Genomic DNA, 20,148 nt, shown 5'->3' on the forward strand with positions numbered 1-20,148 from the left:
GTAGCAGAATTCAAGTACAAGATTCCTTCAACCCTCAGTCGATGATTCACTTCAGTCCATGTGACAAGTTCTTACAATCAGCTTTGTATCTGCCACATCCCTGTAGCCATTAGACTCTTTCCATTTCAAAACTCACCAGGTGTTCAATTTTCTTCTCTCTCTAGAAGTGCCTTTCACTTCTAGAGAGTAGGTCTTATACACAGGAAGAAAGGTTATTCACGTGATCGTATGTATCCCCTTGCCTGATTATGTAAACTTTCTTGATCTCTGAACAGCTGTCACTGTTGCAGTCAGACTGACTTCTAAACTGTTCATCATTCCCTTTTTCTTTCACACAGATGAACAGCAGTCATTTTCAAACTTCCAAATAACATTCTGCCACTTATACAGATCCTTTTATCCAAAAGGACCACAGCACTTTGCAAACATCTAGTTTTATGTCCTCCCTTTATTTTGTGTCAGTCATTAGGTATATCCCCATTTTACAAATAGAGAAAACTGAGACAGTAGAAGCAATTGCCATGCAAGGTCACAGAGGAAGTGGCAGAGTGAAGAAGTAATTCATGTGTCCTGAATCTCAGTCTCAAGTTCCAAACATGGTCCCTATTTGTTTTAACGAACGAAATAGGAAATCATTTAAAATCAGTCATATAGTGAATGACAATACCCATCCATCTCCTCCTTCCTTCCTTGTCTTCAAAACAATGGTCCCAATTCTGTTACCATTTACACTGGTATAAATCAGGAGCCGTTCCATTGCACGCAGTAAAGCTACAGCAGGGTAAAAACTGGTAAAATAAGATCAGAATCAGGCCCACTATTTGAAGTCACTTGAATCCCAGCAACACATTTTACAAACACTTCTGAATAGATAATCGGTCAAATTCTCAGTTGTTATAATTCAGCAAAGCTCCAATAAGAGTAGTGGAACTATGGCCTTTTATATGGTCTAAACTGAACAATACCCAAGCGCTATCAAGGACTGTGGTGTGGAATATCCTCAGGTCCAACAATAATTTCATGAATGCTGTGCAATCACTGCATACTGCATTTCTGAAGACAATTAGGAAAGCTACTCATTTCAGTTATGTCACCATAAACCTGGACAGTTCCGCTTGTCTATAAAGTATTGCTAAATCAAAACTAATTTAGACAAGTGGTTTTAGATGAGGATTCCCACAGCAAGAAGCTGAAAGCAAGTTGAAGACAAGAGCATTACAGCTACAAGCATTACTATTATAAAAGGCCAAATTTGACTGTGAATCTTGGGTATTGCAAAGTCCACACTAGTTGAGAGAGATTTTTATGAAATGTTGCATGCATGCAGATCTTTTATCTACTAGAAGATACCTTTTCTTGTGTTAGGTCTTACAAAAATGGGTTAGCCATTTAACGACAAAGTTAAAACACACACAATTAACTATAACCTGGCCTTCTTCCTAGGATTTCTAAACCCACATATGCATGGGAGTGCCAAACTTGGAAAGGAGGATCAAGTCAGTCCTAAATGTAGCTCAGTAAACTTGACCATTTAAGTATCATTGTGTCACGCAGGCTCATTTGTGGTTCACTATTCTGTCAGTAACGTGTCAGGCCTGACACACTCATTATAACATGCGTTAGGTATCTAAAAGATGTCATGTAATGTCATTGGAAAACCTAAAGGTTTCAGGGTAGCAGCCGTGTTAGTCTGTATCCTCAAAAAGAACAGGAGTACTTGTGGCACCTTAGAGACTAACAAATTTATTAGAGCAAATTTGTTAGTCTCTAAGGCTAGGTCTACACTACCCGCCTGAATCGGCGGGTAGAAATCGACCTCTCGGGGATCGATTTATCGCGTCCTGTCGGGACGCGACAATCGATCCCCAAATTGGCACTCTTACTCCACCAGCGGAGGTGGGAGTAAGCGCCACCGACAGAAAGCCGCAGAAGTCAATTTTGCCGCTGTCCTCACAGCGGGGTAAGTCGGCTGCGATATGTCGAATTCAGCTACGCTATTCACGTAGCTGAATTTGCGTATCTTAAATCGACTCCCCCCTGTAGTGTAGATGTACCCTAAGGTGCCACAAGTACTCCTGTTCTTTTTGTGGAAAACTAAACTCACTGATCATTAATATTCTTGCATGATGTACGTACGCAATGGGTATTAAGAGTTATGGATATATGCTAGAACTATGACTAAAATGTGTTTAAACCAGGCATGTCAGAGGGAGCTAGTAAACAGGTCTGCCCTAGACAAAGGAGTAAGTTTGCTTCTCTGACCAGTCCATCATCAGGCAGAGACAATGAAGGTCTATTTACACATTAGGTAAACAAAGCTATCAGGTTAGCAAGTGTGGGAGGAGACAGCTTGGCATCTACACTCCGCAGGAGAGAGAAGCCTGGTCTCGATTTTACTTTTCAAAAAATACATTGGTCTATAAAGACAGAGGGCTGAACCTCAAACAATTAAATCAACTGACGTACAATATTATTGTATTATAAAAGTGCATTGAGCAAGATCCTTTATGAAAGCTCATGACACACTGCTGATTAATAATGTGAACTGTATGTACTAACTCTACATAAGGGATTATGAATACTCAGATATTATGCTTTACAGTCTTTTACCCAAAGGGAGAAACTGGTCTCTCGAAGACCGGAGGGAATGTCACGTCGTCTGTCGCCAAAGAAATTAAGCAAGGTGTGACCAAAAACAGTGGAAGCCCAAATTACATAGAAATGAGCAGGGGTACGGGAAGACCACGAAGGAAAAAGAGCATGAGGTTATCCTCCCTCTTGAAGCAAAGTCAATGAACTTTGAGACATCTGATTTTCAAAGGTTTACTGAACTATAAAGGGAGGGGCAGAGAACTCCTAAATTATCCATCACTAGACAGACATAAGGTAACAGAGCTCTTGCAAGCTGAGTCCTTCAATGGAGGTGGGAAGAGTTTTAAATCTCTGGAAATGGAATATAGGTAAGAAACCTATAAAGATTTTCATCTAGTAAGTCAAAGGAAGCCATCATCTTGTATTTCTGTGGAAGATCCTAACCGAGGGAAAGCCAGGGGTAGGAAAAAGGAAGACTGGTGAGAGAGAGAGGAACCATCTTGAACAAATCCTGTAACTTGCTGGATTAAGCTTTAGACTTTTAGATGCATATTTTCACTTTTACTTGCTTGTAACCTTCTCTACTTCTATTTCTTGTCATCACTTAACCTATGTCCTAGTGTTAATAAATTTGTTTTATTTGTACTATGCCGTGCAGTAGTTACAAGGAAGGGTGTTTCTAACCCAGTTGTAAGTTAATAAGCTACAATGTGCTTTTGTCTCTTTAAAGGAATAAGCAAACTATTATTTCCATGAGCTGTTCAGGAGAGAGCTACATACTACAGAGCACATGGTTTTGGGAACATTTGGGACTGGGAATGTGTTGGGGTCACTGCTAACATTAACCAAGTCTGGTAAGACATGAGTGTGTTTGTGGTAACTGCTGGCAGGCTGTTGGATTCAAAGTGTTGAGTCAGGTGTACAGTATACAGAACATGAAGTGCATGCTGGTTATGTGTCCCCCACAGGCAGGGAGCAGAAGCATTTTGGGGCACTCATGGTTATAATACAAACAGTGACACAATCTCTCACTGATCTGAACTGCACCCCAGAACATGACAATCACACAGTTAGAGCTTACTTAGACAGCCTTCCCCAACTGCAAGCACTCCTTTGTGATCCTTAGGAGGAAAGTTAAGGTGACCATAATTTATTCCTTTTTAACAAGGTCATTTGATCAGCTAATATTTTTCTAACATGGCTCTTTTAATGGGTATCACGTCTTTAACATAGCTCTTCTGGATCAGTTATTTGTGTATGGCAAAAAGCATGGCCTCAGCTAATTAGTTTTCTGGCTTTCCCTTAAACTTTAACCTGCATTGTGTGTCATCTGTAATTAGAGTGCATGTAAACACAAATACAATTGCTATCACTATCAAGCTGATTCAAAATGCACCAATATCCTATTCTGGCTCTAATTAAAAATGATTCTATAAATAATGTATGGTGCAAGCAGCATAATGTATCTGATGAAAAAATAAAATAAGAACATTTAATGAACTGAAGAAAAAGGCTAAAAAGGTAGCAGGACAGCAGCCTTTGGTGGTAAAACTTGAAGGAAAAAAAAATCATATTTGCCAAAAAGGCACTAAATCGGATTCTGATGGGTCACCTGGTGTTTAAAAAACTACATCTCCAAGACTTTAACATCCAACATGAAATACTACATTAAAGGACTTTTGTGATCCCAGCTAAAGCCTCAACTGATATTAATGTCTCATTTACATTTCGCATACACAGTAATCTGTTCTGTTAAAAACAGGTTCAGAAAGTGAACTACTCTGCTACAGATAATTTGCTATAGCTGAAATCACTGGTAAAATAATGCAAAACTCCCTATTACATAGTAATCATCAGGTCACAGCATTAGCAGCAGTCTCTCTTCTTCACAAAAAATATTTTTGGACCCGGAAAATTTCACTCAACTTCAGTGTACATTATAACAAAGCATGCATATTTTTATACGAGATGCTTCATTATGCTCATACAGAAAACAGCTGAAAGTACGTCTCCTCACCACTCACTTGAAAACGTATTATGTGCTTCTCACTTAACTGAATTAGAAGAAATGTTCTGAAATGTGTGCATGAACACACAACCTATTTATCCAAAGGTTTAAGAGAACATAAGAAAACTTCAAAAGCCAGCAGTCCAGATGCCCTATGTGTGCAGTGGAGCCTGATTCTGACTGGGGATGCCAGAAACTAGTATAACAAGCAAAAAATAATAGTAATTCAGCTAACTGAGATAGGGTAGAGCAACTGCAGTTTGAAGTGATGTGATCTGGCTAAAAGCAGTTTGAGATTAGCTAAGGAGGAATGTCTTAATTTTGATTCGATATTCGAACTCCTAGTGTCAAAGTTCTCCTTGTTGTTAGCGGTCAGTCTTTTCTCATTAATATAATTACATAATTGTGCGTCCTGTTAGCAACAACACAGACAATTACAAGTATTTACTCTTCACACACCCATAGAGCGGAGTTCAGTTCTTAAAGTTTTATTTCCAGTCAAGAAACCCACAATGAACCCAGCTTTTTTTTTTATTGCACTCTGTAAAGCTTCTTGCTATTATCAAGAAGTTAATAAACAGTAATAGTTGATATTCCCTTAAAATTTATAGTGTAACTTTCTTAAAATAAAATTTATATAGAAAAGATACCATTTACAACCCAATTCAATAGTATTCAATCATTATATATTCCCAAACAATATAATGCAGCAGTTTCTTTATAGGTTGCACTGAACGGGAATATCTTCTCTTTAGCAAATATAATATTCCATTGTTAAGGAGCAATTCAAGTCAACTTTGGAGTAACCGTGATATACAGAAACTTCTAGCAAGAAGCTCAAAATGCACATATTATAATGAGGATATATACAACTGTGTCCAGTGCATAGTTTAACAACAGCATGTGAAAAGTCCATTATCTTGCGTTGGCACACCATTGTCTAAAGGAAAATAATTTACCCAGCAATTGCAGTGCATTTAGAGAATGCCAGTGAGGCACAGAAAAATAACAAGATGTAGTGTCACCAAGTATGTGAGGAATAAATAGCGGGATTTTGCTCTTGAGGTCAGCAGCTTGGAGCAGTAAAGGCTTCGCCCTCGAAGCCATCTTTTGAAAGAAAGGGCTCCTCCTTTCATCTGTAGGAAACAATTTCAAATAAATAATCATCAAAAAAGTTGCAAGAGCAGCTCTCATTATACTCTAGATTTGTGAAGTACTGTAATCCTTCCAGCTGGGTCTGCAGAAGAGAGTGTCTGCGCACATGCCATTAAAATAAGGGATTCATGGGGAAAAGATCAGAGGGGTAGCCGTGTTAGTCTGAATCTGTAAAAAGCAACAGAGGGTCCTGTGGTACCTTTAAGACTAACAGAAGTATTGGGAGCATAAGCTTTCGTGGGTAAGAACCTCACTTCTTGCATCTGAAGAAGTGAGGTTCTTACCCACGAAAGCTTATGCTCCCAATACTTCTGTTAGTCTTAAAGGTGCCACAGGACCCTCTGTTGCTTTTTGTGGGGAAAAGAATGGAGCAGTTACAAAAGATAAGCAGGGAGGGGAAAGAGGCTACAGGATGAGTATAATATTTAATTACATGCACACAGAGCAGAGATATAGACTAAATTATATGCACACACACAATTTATATAATAAATGTAAATACCCAATATACCCCCAAAATATACATAAACGATGTATATTTTATGTAATTGATGTTTGCATGAAAGTACAGGTTACCATCCATAACAGCATACTGAAAGATAAAGTCAAACATACTGTTTTATTTTCAATATTTTACTGACATTTTGAACGTACACATATGTATCTCTCCATGGTATGCCCATCACTATGATCTCTGGGCACTATAAAAGATTCTTAGATGTTTGGTTTTTAGTACAGAGAGAGATGCTGGCCAATTTCAGGTGTTTGATTCAAAAATATATTCAGTAAATTCATTACACTCCCACATATCTGTAATATTTCTCTTCTAGTTCATCCCTTGAAAAGACAACCTCCAGATATACATATTTACAACAGCAATCTCTCACCTGAGAGTGTTTACACATACAATGGGCAGATCCTCAGCTAGTATAAATGAAGCCAAAGCAGCTATGATGATTTGTACCAGCTGAGGATCTGGCCAATGTGTTTAGTTGTTCACAGTTTTACTCTTTTATTATTCATTTATTGCTCCATTCTTTCAGGTTATTTATTACAAATATAATTTAATTAAAATAATTTGAAGAGAAAAGACTTCCCCGTTCTCTGAGCCATTTGCAGCTGGCGGTGTACAAAGAGAGCACCATTTTTAGGCAACTTATGACTCAGAATTTCTTCCAGGTTACACATTTACTTACCTTACGTACAACAATATGTTCACTAGGATTGATGATCAAAGCCTCTCTTTCCTCCTCAGTCTCCATCTGAACAGTGTATTCTCTAGGTACAGACCTGTAACTACTCATTTCGAGTCTAGAGAAAAGAAATTGAGAAGGCAGGGGGAAACATTACTGAGTTATCTACTCTTTAGAAGTACCATTATCAATTATCATCTATCTATGAAAATATTCTTTTGTACAGCTCAGCTAGTCCTTACTGCTTTTGGTAAAGAAAACAAAGGGAAACTATTTGTCTTTTTCAGCCTCTATTTTCGATTCTGGATGTTTTACTTATTCATACTAACCCAAACTTTCTTTTCCTCTCTCTAGCTGATTATTTAGTACTTCTCAAATTAGGATGGTGATTTTATTTATTTGGATGTAATTAATATATGGCTATCTATTTCTCTGAGTGTATGTATAAAATCTGTTATACGTGGAATGCTCTGCTAATTTAAGGAGGGGGAAACAGTACTGACTAGTGAGTTCAGCTAGAAAATTGGTAGACATTTTAAAATTTAGATCAGCACAAAGACCCTGCAATTTGCGCTTCATGCACACTAGCCAAGCACTGTACAAGTTTTCACTGCTCTCAAACTGGTTCTGTACCTAGCCACAGAAATCCAACGTTTTTCATCACTAACCTCACTAAAAAAACAGTGGCAAACAACAAATAAAAACTTCAAGCTCCAATTTTTAGACACACTAGACACTCAGTATTAACATCAGCCACAGTAACTTAGAAGGAAAATTCTTACATTCTTCCAAGAGGGAAAAACCTGCAATTGGTTGTTTAGGCCCTGATACTACAATTAGATCCATACGAATGAATCTCTGTGCCCATGTGGAGCTCCCCCGCCCCCTCACTGATTTCAAAGGCATTATTCCCTGTGAACATAAGGGTTTGCTGCATAGCTCCAATTGTACAGTCAGTTCATATGGTCTGAAAAGGGAAAAATATTGTGCAAGTATCTCCAACCTTTTACATTGTTCCCCAGTGAGTCCTAAGGCCTCTTCTGCAGCTTCTCTCCTACTCCTTTCTTCTGACAGTGTTTCTGTCAGCTGTGACAGGGCCTGTTGCACTGAATCATACTGCTGCTCTGTCTCTGCAAGCCTACAGCAAATGCAAATACTAAATCAATTTAAGCACAGAAAGGAAGATTAAATTTCCTGATCATCCTTTTATGTAATTTACTTGTATTTATTACAGAGGTTCAGGTATGCTGACTAGAGACTGCATTTTTCAGTGAAAATATTTCACCAGTCTTGGCTTACCCAAAACTAATCACAAATTCATGTTGAGTTTGATGAATAGTTTAAAGAAAACCAGAACACTCAGAATGTTTCTGTAATGTTAAAATATTTTGTTCTGACCAGATGCCAAATTTCTCTTTCTGATTTCATGTATTTTGACATAAGCAAAGGAGGACTAGGGTCACAAAATGGCTGGAAAGTAGTTCATTCAGAAAGGAAATTCAGTCACTGGGCCAGGAAAAAAGAGTGGGAATGACTCTATAGCACAGTGGTTAGGGCACTCTCCTAAGAAGTGGGAGAGCCAAGTTCATGTCCCTGCTCCAAAGACTAATTATTTATAAACAGTGGAACAACTTCCACAGGAGAGACTGAGAAAGACCCACACCAGAATATCCTGTAGTCCAGTGGCTAGGCACTCTCCTGCAATGTGGGGGACCCAAGTGCAAATTCCTTGTCCACATCAGGCAGAGGGGGAAAATCAAACCTGGGTTTCTCTTACATCCCAAGAAAGATTCCTAACCACTAGCCTATAGATAATAAGGGAGGACTCCTCCTACTTCTCCTCATCTGCCTAGGCTTTCTGTGAATCTAGTTCTCCTTAGCTCTTGTCAAAATCCCCAAAATTGAAACAAAATGCTCAGTTTTGACACAATTCCAAAAAAAAAAGAAAATTACTTTTTGATTTTCCCGAAATTTCAAAAATTTCCTTTTCAGTTTGACCTGAAAATCATTTTGTACATTTTTTGGAATTGCCAACTAACTGAAAAATCCATTGTTTGCCCAACTGTAATACTGACCCGGAGTCAAAGTCAAGTCACTCGTAACTTGAGTACGACAGGTCTGGTTTTAAAAATAAAATATCACCAAATATACCTCAATTTTTTTCATATTTAAACTGTTAATTCAACTACACGCTTAATAATGCCTATTTCTTGTATACGCTTTTATCAGTAGATCTCAAAGTGCTTATAATTATGACTCAAAATGATCTAGACAAACTGGAGAAATGGTCTGAATAAATAGGATAAAATTCAATAAGGACAAATGCAAAGTACTCCATTTAGGAAGGAACAATCAGTTGCACACATACAAAATGGGAAATGACTGCCTAAGAAGTATTGCAGAAAAAGATCTGGGGGTCATAGTGGACCACAAGGTAAATATGAGTCAACAGTGTAACACTGTTGCAAAAAAAGCAAACATCATTCTGGGATGTATTAGCAGGAGTATTGTAAGCAAGACACGAGAAGTAATTCTCCCACTTACTCCGTGTTGATTAGGCCTTAACTGGAGTATTGTGTCCAGTTCTGTGTGCCACATTTCAGGAAAGACGTGGACAAATTGGGGAAAGTCCAGAGAAGAGCAACAAAAATGATTTAAGGTCTAGAAAACATGACCTATGAGGGAAGATTGAAAAAATTGGGTTTGTTTAGTTGGAAAAGGGTAGACTGCGAAGGGACATGATAACAGTTTTCAAGTACATAAAGGCTGTTACAAGGAGGAGGGAGAAGAACTGTTCTTCTTAACCTGAAGATAAGACAAGAAGCAATGGGCTTAAATTGCAGCAAGGGAGGTTTAGGTTGGACATTAGGAAAAATTTGGTGGTTAAGTACTGAAATAAATTACCAAGGGAGATTGTGGAATCTCCATCATTGAAAGTTTTCAAGAGCAGGTAGACAAACACCTGTCAGGGAGGGTCTAGATAATAATGAGCCCTGGGGACTGGACTAGATGACCTCTCGAGGTCCCTCCAGTCCTATGATTCACAATCTTTTTAATGTATTTATCCTAAACATCCCTGTGAAGTAGGGAATCATAATTATCCCCATTTTACAGATGGAGAACAAGGCACAGAGGTGCCAAGGTCACACAGGAAGTCTGTGGCAGAGAAGCAAATTAAACCTGGGTCTCCCATATCCTAGGTGAGCGCCCTAACCACTGGACCATCCTTCCTCTCTTCTAAATTCACTGTAAACATTCCCTTTCTTAAACATCAATTTTAGCTTGCAAAAACAGCCTTGCAAAGAAACAGGAGTGTGAAGCAGTAGAGCAGAAGTAGCATTGTCATAAACAAGAAAAGAAACATCATAAATTGATGTCATCAATCCTGACCTTTTTCTGAGTTCATTTAGTTCCATATTGTCTATTTCAACAATAACTGCAGCTCTCTCTTGCGGAGCTCCTGGGGGAACTTCTGCTCTAGTTTCACCCTAGAAAATATAAAATATTAAAATAATATTTTTAAAAAATAAGAACCTGATGACCATGTTTCCAGTTACAAAATCTGTTCTGCCAGTTGAAAAACATTAGTTCCACTAGTTCCATTAGTGTTTGTATCTGATATTCTGTCATTTAATCCTCAAATTCTGGGATTACAACTTCCCAAATATACACACAAACAGAGTCTTTCCTTTGCTGCCAGGAGGACATTTCCTATGCAAGCCACAAGACTCAAAGATTCCATGACTTCCATTTGCACATTTATTGTTTGGCCTTCGGGGATTTCTGCATGTGAATAAATAAATAGGGTGAGTGAGCAGGCTGAACACTTACACAAAACAGAGAGACAGTCTTAAAACAACCCCCAAAGAAAGGCCTTCAGTGAGCGGGGGATCAGCAGCACACTGCAGACACACAAAAGGACAGACATAGTGTAAACTCACCAAGGGATCTCTACCAATAAACCAGCAAGCTAATACAGGAAGACTAGTTTTAAAAAAGAGAGAGAGCGCGAGATGGTGGTAAGGCACCCTTCAAAGCTTTAAGGCAATGTTTGTTAAGAACAGGAAAGCAGGAGAACTGAAATGTGGTAAGTGTGAAAGAGGCCTACTGGTACAGCTGGCAAAGTGTTCATTGTTCTATAACAACAACTCCTACCAGGTCTGACAATCTCTCTACACCTAGCACACTGCTTTCATAGTAGTTATCTCTAAAGAATATCACTTGAGATCTTAAATAAAGCCAGGATCACAATGGTCATTAATATCAGTGTGAGATTCATGTACAAATACATGCAAGAAGTTATATGTGCACATGGACATCTACAAACACAACAGAAAATATGCTTCTAACTCTCACACACACACAAAATAGGTTTGCAAAAATGTGTGAATCAAGGAAAAGTTGACAAACAGGTTTCTGCCAGACAAAGCATGTATATTCACCTGCCTGCCTCAGTTCACAAGTAAATTAAGCATTGTAGGTCAATACAAAGGAAGCCCTATTTGCATTCAATGTCAACACGAGGATGTGAAACCAACTTGGAGTCAGCAAACTAGAGAACGAACCACAGGGGATCGTCCTTTCTCTGGGGACAAAAGCAATGGACTTTGGGGGATATAAGGAGAAGGAAAAAGGATACCATTTGCTCCTTCACTGAGGAAACAAGAAGAACAGAGCTTTTCTGCATTCATGAAAGAAGGTTCCCAGTTATACTGGTTGGAAACACGGGGAGGCTGCTTTAGGTGAGAACAGACTTCTTTAGACAGACGGTTAACCTGTTAAAGTTTAGTCTCTAGAAAGCATATATTGATTTTATGTGACCTGTTTCCATTATTATCCTTACTCACGCTCTCTAAATCTTAGCTTTTGATAATAAACTTATGATTGTTTTCATTATAAATATATCTCAGTGCTGCGATGCTCATGAGCTGATCCTCAGTTGACAAACAAGCCACTGTGTACACTAACCCCTTGAAATGGCAACCTGGTAATTTCTGTGAGTGTCCAGGGGTTAAGGGCTGGACACTGCAGAGAATGCTCTGAGCACTGGAGGTTAGTGAAGCCTATCACTAACCAGCACAGAGACAGCAAGGTCTGCAGAGACCTGGGTGTCAGTGCTTGTGTTGCCAAAGAACATTAGTTTCAGGGAGCCGAGCTACAGCAGGCACAGACAAGACCACTTCATGCTAAAGGCTGGTAGTGGGGAGTTTCCTCACAACCGTGGGTACTCTTGAGCATCCCAATATATATGTATGTAAAAGATGACAAAGGGTACCAATATGTTTATCAAAAAAGAAATTTAAAAGGCTGGCTCTGCAAATGTAGTTCAGTTAGCACAAAACAGATCTGACTTTTCATAATTTCCATAAGCATTACCCTTAACATCTTACAAAATTTACTGTGACAAAGCTAGAGCCCCAGACACCATTATCCAATTATCTACATTTGTCACATCCCAATGCAAAATGAAGGCCTCTTCAGAATGCCAAAGGGACTGATCAGAAATGGCATGTCACGCTGCTCAATAACTCATTAGCACATTCATAGGTAAGTTTAGCCAAAGTTGGCTATGATTAATCTTAGATGATCCATGGTATGATACAAGTGCAATAGAGGCTCAGTGTATGAATCCTTTAACATTGCTCTTATCAACATCACCTCCACCACTTTCCCACCAAGGTCACCTATTTGGCAGATAGCTTTTCAGTGGAGTTGCTGCAGCCTGTTCTTTAAATGAGATACAAATCATAGGACTCCTTCCTTTAAACACTCCAAAGACAGAACTTGCATTGGTTTAAAAAAATATATATATATGTCTGTTACAGTCTGTAGCATGGAAACAGTTTACAACTGCAAAGACAAGTAAATCTGTGAACAGTAATAAGAGAAATCAAATTCAAATGACAGTAGCTAAAGTGGCATATAGCTACAAAAACAAGAGAGCTATTTTCCTTACCTCATAACTGATACATGAACCAGCAAAAATACCAATACCATATGAGGTGTTTACTTCACATTAAGCACTAAAGGAAAACTAGGAAAGATCACAACCCTTTAAAATCAGGAGTTGGGTCACGAGACTAAAAAGATAGCACAGAAAAATAGTATGTTCATTTTACCTGAGCAGTATCTTGAAAGGAACTAACTTGGACTGTCTGGTATTCCCTCTCAAATCTGAAATAACGATTTTGCAGATCAGTGTAACGCAGCTGATTCTCTCTTAGAGTCTGGGATACTGTCTTCAACTGTGCAGACAATACAGCATTCTCTTCTACTGACTGCATTACCTGAAATAATTCACCATTTCAAAACAAGAGCTAACAATTCTCGCTCTAAAGAGATATACTGTAGAGATGAGATTTATAGTTAAGAAGAGCAATTGTATATAGGCTGAAAAAAGTGCATCAACAGACAGTGTGATGGCAAAGGCAGCAGTTGACAACTTTCAAAAGAAAACGAAGGAAAGATTTTAAAGGGATCTTTTTCCAAAGGTCATCTATAGACATGCATGCACAAATAGAGTTTTGCTCACAAAACGGTGCAAGAGAGAAAACTGCATACACAACTGCTTGTGCGTACGTTTGCCTGATTTATAATTGCAAATGGGTTTACCTGCTGATTTTATGCATGCATTTTTAAGTTTTTAAATTTTGACACAATATGGCTCAAATACCGTACTAAGTGTGGAGGAATTTCAACTGCTCCCGTCTTAACTGTAGTCTTTTTTGCTTTGAATGAGATATAGTTTTGATGCTGCAACTTCTGCATTGCAAACTGCAGGGTCAAGGGCCCTGTCTCAGTCAAACAACAGCTATAGTTCAAAGACATTCTTGATTTTTAGCTTGCCAGTTCCACTCTGAGCCAACTATGTTGTGTGAGCTAATGTTGTAGTAATATAAATACACAGTACACAAATTAAATATGCCTTGTTCCCAGATTCAGGTAGATGAAAATATTTCTATATTCACATTAACTATGCTCCAAATTTACCCAGAGTAGTCACAGCTATCACCTTCCCTACCTTTGAGTTCATCTGCTGGAAACGCAGCTCCCTCTGGTGCATCTCCTGAAGACAGCGTTGCAGTTCATTCTGAAGCTGGCTCTTCTCAGCTAAAAGATGTTTCAATTGCTCAGGACTGTTTGTACTTCCGACCAGAGTGACTGTTTCTAATGGCTTAAACACCACCCAAAAATTCAAGGTTAAATCTACAGAAATTGATAATGATATATAATCCATTGTTTTAACACACTTTTAAATCAGTGATGTCTACAGTCCCATTATTATTTCCCTTTCACAAGCCTGTCCCAAGTTTCGAACAAAAACTGTTTTTATTTACATAAACCTGTGGTCCCCAAACCGGGCCAGCCCCCACAGAGGAGTATAGGGGGAGAGGAGGGAGGGAGTTCCACTCAGCCCCACTCTGCCTCCAGCTCCATTCTGGCCCCACCCCCAGTGACAGCTCCGGTGCCGGCTCTGCTCCTGGCCCCGGCCGCAGTTCCAACCATAGCCCCAGCTGTGGCCTTCAGCCTCGACTCCTGACCACAGCCCTGGCCCTGACCATGGCTCTGCTCTTGGCTGCGGCGCGGACAGGTTCTATTACGGATAGGGAGGGGTGCAACACAAAAAGTTTGGGGAACACTGACATAAACTAGCATCCCACTGGTGTTTCCAATCCACCCACTGCAACACGGAGAACATGAAGTGAAAATGACTCTAAACAAATTAGACTAACTTCACTGATTAAGTGTCTAAGTGAAGCAAAACACAGAAAATGAACAAAAGAAAAACTATGAAAAGCATTTTTAAAGTTCTAAACACTGATAAAGAAAGGTGGTTATTTTGCAAGTATGTATTTAAAGAAGAGAGAGTATCCCTTTACAAAAATACACCATCATTCATTACACTGAATCATAGAAGATGAGCCGTGTCCATCTCTATTTGGCCTGCTATTCTACAATCCTATCCAACTCCAACAATGAATGGCAGTTTCCTACCTAGCATTTCTAGTACCAGTTTTACATATATAATCATACAATGGGCCTTCTACCACTTCCTTCAAGATACTATTCCACACTCCAGCAGCCATCACTGTTAGAAAGTTTTTCATATTACTCAGGATTTGATTATCAGAAATGGTTAGTACACAATAGTCTTAATCTTGGCTACTAACTGTTATCGTCATTAGCCAAATTAGAAGGTTAACTTACTCCAACTTTCCTTTGGGTCAGAAACATTAAAGATGACATTAGGTTAACATAACACTTTTCCTTAGATCGTTATTGTTCATACACAAGATCTGAGGAACAGAAGAATTATCAGACTGGATGAGATCTGTGGCCCATCTAGTTCTGTATTCTGTCAGCAACAGCAGTCACTACCAGATACTTCAGAGGAAGGTGCAAGAAACCTTGCATTGGACACATGTGTGATAATCTTCCCCTCACATCTGGTCTCTGCCTAATTTCCAACAATTACAGATTGGCTTACACCCTGAAACATGAGGTTTAATATCCCAACATTTGTTAATATTTATAGCTCTAGATGTTCTTGTAACCCATATAAATGACCAATTCCTTTTGGAATTTTGCTAAGTATTTTGGCCTCAGTAACAGACTGTAGGAATGAGTTTCTCAACCTAACTACATTTTGTGTAAAACAGAATTTGCCACCTTTTAATTTCACTGGATGTCCCCTTGTTCTTGGGGCATGAAAAGGGAAAACAGAAGCTCCTGATTTACTTCTGTATACCATTAATTATTTTATATACTTTTATCATGTTCTCTCCGATTTGTTTCTTTTCTTATGTAAACAATCTCATTCTTTTCAATCTCTCTTCCTAAGAGTGAGGCCTTTGATCATTCCTATCACCCTCTTTAGTTTTGCAACATCCTTTACAAGATGGAGTGACCACTACTGCACATGATATTCCAGATGAGGCCACACCACTGATTTATGTAAAGATATGGTAATATATTCACTATCATTCTCCATCCCCTTCCTTATGCATACTAGCATCTTGATAGTTTTTCTGTCCTCAACAGCCCAATGAGCAGAGCTCTTAATTGAACTGTTCACAATGACAACCAGGTCCCTTTCTTGATTTGATACAGTTAATTCAGAAACCTGTAAGGTGGAAAACTAGTTTAATATTTTCTCTACAATGTGCATTACTTTGCACTTATCAGCACAGAACTTCATCTACCATTGTGTCGCCCATTCACCTAATTTGATTAGGTCCCTCTGAAGTCTCTCTGGACTGGACTAGTTTAAATAACCTTTGAATCATCTGTAAATTTTGCTACCTTCTTGCTCACTCCCCTTTCTAGATCGTTAATAAATACATTAAGTAACACTGGATCTCACACAGAACTTTGAACCACACCACTGTTAATTTTTGGCCAAGATAAAAATTAACCATTTATTACTAACTCTTTGTTTTCTGTTTCTTAGCCAGTTTTTGACCCATGACAATACTTTGCTTCTTATCACGACTATTTATTATTTATATTATTGTAGCACTTAGGAGGACCAGGACCCCATTGTATTGGGTGCATACAAACACTTAGTTTATTTAGTAGACTTTTGTGAGGGACCATGTCAACATTTTGACAGTCTAATTTTGTCAACTAGTTTTTCTTTATCCACTTCTTTACTGAGACATTCAAAGAATGCTTACAAGATATGATTTTCCTTTGCTTAAACCATGAAACCCAATATAGCATGATCTCCAGATATTTTACTATTCTATTTTTAATGATTGATTCAACCAGGTACAGATGTTAGGCTTATTGTTCTGTAAAGCCCTGGATCACTCCTTGAGCTTTATTTAAATATTCATACACTATCTGCTATCCTCCAATGCTTTGGTTTCATGCTTTGTCATAGTTCTCTTTTTGGAAATGGCTTTTGTTTGTTTGATTTTTTAAAATATTTGATTTGGTTTACCTTGATTGGGTAATTGCTACCAATGGATACAGATTCCTTAACAATCATGTCATGCTGTAATTTCTGTAATTCTGCAATCTGCCGGTCCTTGTCTGCAACAGCCATCTGGTACTGATTTCGTAGTGCTTGGGACTCTGTCAGCAGGAGGTTTTTTTCCATTCTGAACAAAAATATTAAACGAGGTGCTAATTATTACATACTGCATAAAAGTTAATGTGAAGAATGAAGCTGGCCTCACTGATTTTGAAAAACTCCATGTTGTGCACACACTCACAGATCAGTAGCTGAAAATACAAATCCATGCCCAAGCCCTTCGAAGACTTCTGCTGTTAGAAAGCCTAGAGAACAAGGCATGGAAAAACATACTGCACATACTTTGCTGACAAGGGGAGAGACAGTGATGCTGGCAGACCAGGTGCCTGCTCATGCCATGGCCCCAGGCCTCCCTGAACACTTACAAATGCACAGCTGGAAACCAGTCTTGCTTACCTGTGTGTTAGCACTATCAAAAGATATTAAATGCTAAGTTGATAAGTAGGTGTTTAGACTTTATAAGACAAAGATTGTTGGATGCTGCATATACTGATCTCACTTATAACTTCTCTAGCCCATGGTGTAGTTATACTGATTATTTGCACTGTAAACCTCTGTAATTGTATAATGTACTAAACAAGAAAATAATAATTAATTAAGGGAAAGGGCTCATCTTGCATACAAGATGGCCCACTAAAGGCAAATGAGGTATCGTGTAGCATCAAAGGAGAGAAAGGCTCTGTTGGTTGCATTCCTAATTCCCTCCAGGAATGAGAGACTTACACATGAACTCATCCCATCAGTTTGGACTCTGGAGAGGAGGGGATAAAAATCCCTGAAAAGGAGAAACTGGTTCTTTTATGCTGTCTGGGGCAAAGATTCCTAAAAATAAGCAAAGAGAGTCCCATGCTGCTTGGCATGGGTTAGCCCTGAAAAACATTTTGAATTGACAAATTACTACAACTTTACCATGTTTTGAATCATAGACAAACTTATATACATACATACATACTATATATATATACATACATACATAGTGCATATATATATATATATATATATATATATATATATATATATATATATATATATAATAACTCTCTCATGTCTTTTCCTAGTTAATGCACCTTTAGTTAATTTATTACAAGACTGGCTACAAGCACTGTCTTTGGAGTGAGATCTCAGGTACAGATTTACCTGGGGTAAGTGACTGGTCTCTTGGGACTGGGAGCAACCTGAATATTTTGTGATCTTTGGTGTAAATGATCATTTATCACACAGTCCAAAGGGATTGTTTAGGACTCCATTATAAGACTATTGTAGCTCTTATTTCATGTTTGTTACTGGGTTGGTGAAATCTAATTATAGAACATATAACCAGTTAGGGGCATCTGCTCTGCTTTTTGACAGTCTTCCCTAAGGGTTGGAACATTTGGTCACGAGCCTCTCCATACAGCACAACATACATAAGAACATAAAAATGGCCGTACCGGGTCAGACCAAAGGTCCATCTAGCCCAGTATCCTGTCTACCGACAGTGACCAATGCCAGGTGCCCCAGAGGGAGTGAACCTAACAGGCAATGATCAAGTGATCTCTCTCCTGCCATCCATCTCCATCCTTTCACAGAGGCTAGGGACACCATTCCTTACCCATCCTGGCTAATAGCCATTAATGGAGTTAACCACCATGAATGTATCCAGTTCTCTTTTAAATGCTGTTATAGTCCTAGCCTTCACAACCTCCTCAGGTAAGGAGTTCCACAAGTTGACTGTGTACTGCGTGAAGAAGAACTTCCTTGTATTTGTTTTAAACCTGATGTCTATTAATTTCATTTGGTGACCCCTAGTTCTTGTATTATGGGAATAAGTAAATAACTTTTCCTTATTCACTTTCTTCAGATCACTCATGATTTTATATAGCTCTATCATATCCCCCCTTAGTCTCCTCTTTTCCAAGCTGAAGAGTCCTAGCCTCTTTAATCTCTCCTCATATGGGACCCGTTCCAAACATTTTAGTTGCCCTTTTCTGAAGCTTTTCTAGTGCCAGTATATCTTTTTTGAGATGAGAAGACCACATCTGTACGCAGTATTCGAGATGTGGGCGTACCATTGATTTACATAAGGGCAATAATAGATTCTCAGTCTTATTCTCTATCCCCTTTTTAATAATTCCTAAGATCCTGTTTACTTTTTTGACTGCCTCTGCACACTGCGTGGACATCTTCAGAGAACTATCCATGATGACTCCAAGATCTTTTTCCTGACTTCTTGTAACTAAATTAGCCCCCATCATATTGTATGTATAGTTGGGGTTATTTTTTCCAATTTGCATTACTTTACATTTATCCACATTAAATTTCATTTGCCATTTTGTTGCCCAATCACTTCTTTTTGTGAGATCTTTTTGAAGTTCTTCACAGTCTGCTTTGGACTTAACTATCTTTAGCAGTTTAGTATCATCTGCAAACTTTGCCACCTCACTGTTTACCCCTTTCTCCAGATCATTTATGAATAAGTTTAATAGGACTGGTCCGAGGACTGACCCCTGGGGAACACCACTAGTTACCCCTCTCCATTCTGAGAGTTTACCATTTATTCCTACCCTTTGTTCCCTGTCTTTTAACCAGTTCTCAATCCATGAAGGACCTTCCCTTTTATCCCATGACAGCTTAATTTACGTAAGAGCCTTTGGTGAGAGACCTTGTCAAAGGCTTTCTGGAAATCTAAATACACTATGTCCACTGGATCCCCCTTCTCCACATGTTTGTTGACCCCTTCAAAGAACTCTAATAGATTAGTAAGACACAATTTCCCTTTACAGAAACCATGTTGACTATTGCTCAACAGTTTATGTTTTTCTATGTATCTGACAATATTATTCTTAACCATTGTTTTGACTAATTTGCCCAGTACCAACGTTAGACTTACCGGTCTGCAATTGCCGGGAGCACCTGTAAAGCCCTTTTTAAATATTGGCATTACATTAGCTAACTTCCAGTCATTGGGTACAGAAGCCGATTTAAAGGACAGGTTACAAACCTTAGTTAATATTTCCGCAACTTCACATTTGAGTTCTTTCAGAACTCTTGGGTGAATGCCATCTGGTCCCAGTGACTTGTTAATGTTAAGTTTATCAATTAATTCCAAAACCTCCTCTAGTGACACTTCAATCTGTGACAGTTCCTCCGATTTGTCACCTACAAAAGCTGGCTCAGGTTTG

General features: G+C 38.6%; 1 protein-coding gene across 1 annotated transcript in view; it reads right to left on the reverse strand.

Annotated features, from left to right (window-relative positions):
• Positions 1–5,072: 5,072 nt before the first annotated feature.
• Positions 5,073–20,148, reverse strand: part of LOC128837039 (golgin subfamily B member 1-like) — a 73,955-nt gene continuing 58,879 nt past the window's right edge. The window contains exons 23-29 of the mRNA XM_054027861.1: positions 16,895–17,054; positions 13,970–14,122; positions 13,068–13,235; positions 10,339–10,436; positions 7,952–8,086; positions 6,952–7,066; positions 5,073–5,736 (exon numbers count right to left, since the gene is read on the reverse strand). Of these exons, the coding sequence (XP_053883836.1) occupies positions 5,578–5,736; positions 6,952–7,066; positions 7,952–8,086; positions 10,339–10,436; positions 13,068–13,235; positions 13,970–14,122; positions 16,895–17,054 (988 nt within the window). The 3' untranslated portion in view covers positions 5,073–5,577. The remainder of the gene's footprint in view (positions 5,737–6,951; positions 7,067–7,951; positions 8,087–10,338; positions 10,437–13,067; positions 13,236–13,969; positions 14,123–16,894; positions 17,055–20,148) is intronic.

Source organism: Malaclemys terrapin, chromosome 4 (genome assembly GCF_027887155.1).
Source record: "Malaclemys terrapin pileata isolate rMalTer1 chromosome 4, rMalTer1.hap1, whole genome shotgun sequence".
Taxonomy (NCBI): Eukaryota; Metazoa; Chordata; order Testudines; family Emydidae; genus Malaclemys; species Malaclemys terrapin.